Below are 5,557 nucleotides of genomic sequence, written 5' to 3'. Positions count from 1 at the left end.
GATGCAATGATGCATGCAAATAACATCTGGCTACTCGGTAGTTGAACCGTGGGCTGCTACTATTTGTAGCTAGTCTGGGTCTTGATTTGGCAGCATATCGAAGCATTAGAAGCTGCACTTTCGCATATCACAGGATTGTTTGTAAACTCAAGCCTATGATGACTCAGGAAGCATTTAATGATACTTATATCATTATTTTTTATAGCCAGAAAGCATATACATTTCAGAATGGCAAGTATGATTATATATAGATTGATATACAGTCATGCTAGTTTTATATATATACAGGCAATTATGATGCCCTACACTGAAGCAATCACCTAACATGAACATCATAAGGAACAAATACAGGGTCTGGGACAATAAGTGGCAATTTATCAATGTACATGAAGAGCCTATTAGAATTCTCTCTCAATATCAGTGACAAATCAATGATCTCGCTCTTCTCGGTGTAAATCCAAAGGTCACATGAGTTGACCCTTTTGAGACTGTCCCGACAGAAGGGACATGACTGAGACCGGCCGTGCCTGAAATTAACAGGAATATAAAAAAAGCATCAGATCACTTACGAAGCATGAGTGGAACACAAATCCTGAATCATGAACCTATAACGATGCAAACACTTCTATACAGTAAAACCGGCTTTGGTAACTGCCGGTATGGATAATTCTACTTTTGAAGAATAAAAATTCTCAACAACAGTTCTACGAAGCAGTACTCGGAGAAGAAATAACTTACCAATCCCGATAGCACTTCAAACACAGAGAATGGGTACAGTTAGGCAAAACAACCATGCTGCTCATCTCCAAGCAAATCCCACACTCTTCTTCCCTTTCTAAGTCAATTTCAGAGAGTTTCCCCCTCTCGGATTCATCCTTCTTACGGTACCTCATGGTACACACTTCTTTCTGTTTCCTATCTTCCAAACTGGTAATGCCTTTTTGAAGTTGCAATAAAGACGGGAATATTACCGCTGTTTAAGAAAAACAAACTAGTGAGTCGGATTTCACTGCAATGTGCTAACCATATTGTCAGCCCCAATGATTAAAGAGAATGACTGAGACCAAGAACAAGCATTTCAACTAAAGACTTCAATTTATCAGAAAACTCACTGACCATAAAACTCTCTAATGCTGGCTTTCCTCTCATACACAGACATGGTGGTCTTGCCATCGGCATAGGTCTGCAACAATTCATGACATTTAATCCCCATTGTAAGTAATTATCAGGTAACAGATTAAAAATTTGATCGCAATAAAAGAACAGTGAAAGACTTGGGAGAGAAGGGAGAGTTTGAGGCCTTAAACGCATCTTGGAAAATTGTATGTGGCAAAGAAGCATACCATATAAATAAGTATCCGGAGCAAACCAAGGGCACCGGCTAGTTGGCAGTCGGTCCACTGAACAAGGAAAAGGAAAAACTGAGCTGCAGGGCTGTAAGACAGTCTCATTTGAAGTCGTGCTCCATCTTTCTCCCTCGGATAATCAAAAGCCCTGAAATCAGACCGGAAAAAGCAAGTTAAAAATCAAGCTGTGCCAATAGTTACGCAAAAAAGAATGTCCTTACTATATTGTGCACTCATAATCTTTGACATTAGCATGGACTACTGAAATTTTTACACATTGAGTGGCTCCTCTATTAGCTACAGATACAAGACCCTGTTCATTGTCCATACACCAAATAAACGAATTGTAAAGCTTAGATCATTTAGAATCAAGGGATACCCTTCGCTCAAATCTCATTGTCGGCTTACAAAATTCCATTTGTTTGTGTTTATGCATTCAGGAAGCCAGAATTAAGAAACGCTTCCTTCCTTACAATCTATTTCTACAAATTCATAACCATACACATTTTGACTGAAAATTTTAAGCCCATTGCTGGTAAACACAATGTGACATTTTGGATGACAACTACCCAGAATACATTTGAGGATTTAGAACTTTAATAATTTGGCTGTGAAAACTTTTATTGTCAAACACTAATTATGGAAACAATCAGCGCCAACAAAGTCAACAACCATAGGAGAAAAAACTTAACCAACAAGTTTCCATTCAAAGTTTGGCCTTTGTTTGAGTAGATAAGCACACCGCTTTATTTTAAGGGAAAAAAAACATTTTTCTTCAAAAAAGGAAAAAAGAAAGTTTCAAGTCAACAGTTAAGCAATCAAAATTCACAAGGATAAAAACAGGAAAACCCCAGAAATTTAAAAAAAAAACAGCAAAAGAAAATATAATCGAATAAAAGAAAGGGAGAGAAAAAGATATACAGAGTATTGGCGTGTTGAATATCAGCTTCGAGCGCTTTTAGTGAATCCTTAAAAGATAACTTTCCCATGACCGGGTATTTTCCCGGAAAATTATTCCCATCAAACAAACGCACACAAATCAGACAGCTAAAGTGAAACCCTTAAAAGGAAAATTCTTCAAACTAGACCCCCCAATTATCCGAAGGGAAAATAAAGAGAGACACAAATTGGTATTATTGTAATTTCGAGAAAAACCTCGTAACTAGCAATACACTATCAGTTACGACATCTTAAAGCAAAGTGAGAACTGAGAGAAGGTGTTCGAAATTACGGTGCTATCCCTAACTGAAGTATAATCAGGTAAGGGATTTCTGTCAGCCTTTTTAGTGATTCCGTTTTAAAGGCCAATCATGCTGAAGAAAGAAGCAAGATGGAAATGTTTCATGCCACGTGGTCGTAACGTGGTAAAATCACATTGGTCAGGCTCACTGAATATAGTGTGATTGTCAGTAGGGTATCTATTAAAACCTGGTGGCAGCGCCTAAAGTTTTATAAAACCAAGGACATATAAAATAAAATGGTGTACCTTTCTATATGCGTTTTCAATTTATATAATTTTGTCCAATCTACCCATTTCTACTCTATTCTTTAGATTATCCGAAATATAAAATAATATATTTTTTAGGTTTTTCCATATTAATCAGTTGGATTGATATGAATATTAATATCAATATAAGAGGATACAGGTTTAAATGCGTTGAAGTGTATTATCTTTTATTTATAAATTAGAGAAAAACTATAAATAATTTTAAATATTGTATAAAAGAATAAATATTATCATAATCATAAATAAATAAAAATTTCTATACACCATCTTAAGGCTATAGATTAAGTTACTATTTATAATAATTATTTACATTAAAATGCAATAGTGGATGGTAATGAGTTTAATAATCTTCAAAAGTGTGCTTAACTTGATTATTTAATTATAAATTTACTAATTTTTATTTAATATATTATTTTATTGAATTCAAAATATTAATTTATACTTTTATAAATATCATTTTAACTGGTAGTATTACTAATTGATATTTCTTAATTTGTAATATGATTTTATTAACAATTTTCTTTTTTATCTTTCATGTTAATTTTAGTGTTTATGTTCGGGATTTGTGATTGTCTTTTCTACAATGAGTCTTTAGAATTCAAATCCGTATTATTTTTTGTAATAATTTTTATTATAATTAAGAATTATTAGCATATTTAATCATTTGGAGAATAAAATTACTATTATATTGGTTTAATACAAACATGCATAAAAAGATTAGAACATAATATAGTTAGGGAAAGTGGGGAAGATTAAACATATTAGTTGAATAAACATGGAGAATTAGTGCTGCCCCATGATTATTGTAGTTCAATGATTACTATATAATATGTTGTCAATATTTAGGTATACTTGAATATTTTATATACATAATTAATGGTGAATGTATTAATGAAGCGTCTCTATTATAAGGATTTGATTAAATTAATTATTTATTATTAAATAAATTAGTTTTATTTATGTATTATTAAGAAGAATCAAATAAGTAAAATTAGAATAGAGTTAATATTTATTTATTATTAAATAAACATGTTTATAAAATATTATTTATCAATTTAACAAAGTTAATATTTTTAAAAGTTTTTATAGTTCGTAAAAGAAATCTTTTGTTTGAAATTGAATTACAATCGGAAAAATAAATTTTAAGACACTTTTGTACCGTGAATGTTAAGCTTATTACAAATTAGACTTATTTAACTTCTTTCTAATAATACGTAGATTAAATTAATTCTAGAGAAATTAATTTGATTCGACTCTATAATAGAAACCTCCCAAATACTTAACCTATAATAAATTTTAAAATATTTTAGTTGACTTGTTATAATAATTTGAGACTTATATATTTGATTTTTTTAAAAATATATAGTATCTTTTCATTAAACTAATTAAGGTTTGATGAATTGATGAGTAATTTGAAAACCGTATATATGCATAGATAGGGCCAGTTAAAGGATAAGGTCAATCAGCCACCTTGTTAAGCTAAAGTCCTCAAATTTTGCAACTTGGCATCGTGGATGTATCTTTTTATCTTTTAATTATTGCCTTTCTAATCCCCACAAGAAATAAAAAAATAATAAATGAAATGTCATATTGAAAATATCTATCACTGCACTGGAAGATTTTAATCTACGAAACGCAACATTTATGAGTTTTGTTTTCTTATCATAAAAGAAAAGTTGTACATGATTTTTAGTATGAAATGACAATAATTTTATCAACTTTGATGAATAATATCCACAATCACAATACAACAAACGTGTCATTTAGTTAAGTGCTTCTGCTGCTACTTTCATTTTTATTACTATTAGTAGCAGTAGTTTTAAGAAAACTGACTCTTCATAAAACGCACACAATTAATCAAGATTCCTAAGCATCAAATAATTTTCTTCATCTTTTGTTTCGTCTCCTACACATCAACCATTTGACGAAAGATCACTGTTTACATTTAGTATCACCTGAAACGTAAGGAAAGGAAACTACCAAAATATCTCAACATAAACTAAACATAAGCCTTGTTCACTGAAACATGGTACTAAAAAGTAGTTCTAAACTATGATCTGGGTGTAACTTGTGAGCTGTGTCTCACATTTTCAAACCAACAGATTGCGATGTCACAAAGAGAAATTTCTCGACGTAACGGTCGAACTGATTGCGATATTACGACGAGAAGCTTCTCGACTTTGCAATGACGGACAACATCGTGACGGCATGAATGGGGACATATTCCCCACATAAATCGGGTTTTCTCTCCCAATTAAACTCTACTATTTTTTTTCAGTTAAACTCAAATTACTCCAACATATATATTTTAGTATGATTAAATCTCTAATCTTAACCTATTTAAAGGGGCCTTATATTCCTGTTTTGAGAGGCTAATTAAGAGACAATTAAAGATGTAGTATTACAGGGTTTTTCTTTGGGGAGCGGCAAGATATAGTCGCAGATGAGTTTTTATAAGAGTTTTCATAATAATTGTGGAGAGAATTTTGTTCCCAAGTTAGAGCTTTTTATTCGTGGTTTGAGTTTGTACGTTTAGTACATTTAAGTTTATTTTCTCTATATTGTACTTTCGTTTGTTTACTTATTTTGTGAAAAGTCGAAAACTCCTTTTCCGATTATTTTTATTTACTTAGGAGAGTTTTCCACATAAAATATTTGTGCATTTGATATTCCCTATTTTACTTGTTTTTTTGTTTACACGATC

At 31.5% G+C, this 5,557-nt stretch overlaps 1 protein-coding gene across 2 annotated transcripts; it reads right to left on the bottom strand.

Moving 5' to 3' along the window:
* Positions 1–221: 221 nt before the first annotated feature.
* Positions 222–2,565, bottom strand: LOC105767959 (E3 ubiquitin-protein ligase AIRP2). Of its 2 annotated transcripts, XM_052631371.1 has the most exons (6): positions 2,268–2,565; positions 1,568–1,659; positions 1,344–1,494; positions 1,117–1,183; positions 739–973; positions 222–527 (listed from the first exon to the last, which is right to left on the bottom strand). In XM_052631371.1, the coding sequence occupies exons 3-6, from the start codon at positions 1,449–1,451 to the stop codon at positions 317–319; spliced, it is 621 nt and encodes a 206-aa protein (XP_052487331.1). In that variant the 5' UTR covers positions 1,452–1,494; positions 1,568–1,659; positions 2,268–2,565; the 3' UTR covers positions 222–316. The 2 variants fall into 2 exon arrangements, with proteins under 2 accessions (XP_052487331.1, XP_012443038.1); XM_012587584.2 differs by lacking the exon at positions 1,568–1,659 and having other exon boundaries at positions 2,268–2,553.
* Positions 2,566–5,557: the final 2,992 nt, after the last annotated feature.

This window comes from Gossypium raimondii, chromosome 5, assembly GCF_025698545.1.
Source record: "Gossypium raimondii isolate GPD5lz chromosome 5, ASM2569854v1, whole genome shotgun sequence".
Taxonomy (NCBI): domain Eukaryota; kingdom Viridiplantae; phylum Streptophyta; class Magnoliopsida; order Malvales; family Malvaceae; genus Gossypium; species Gossypium raimondii.
This window is presented reverse-complemented; position numbering and strand designations above follow the sequence as displayed.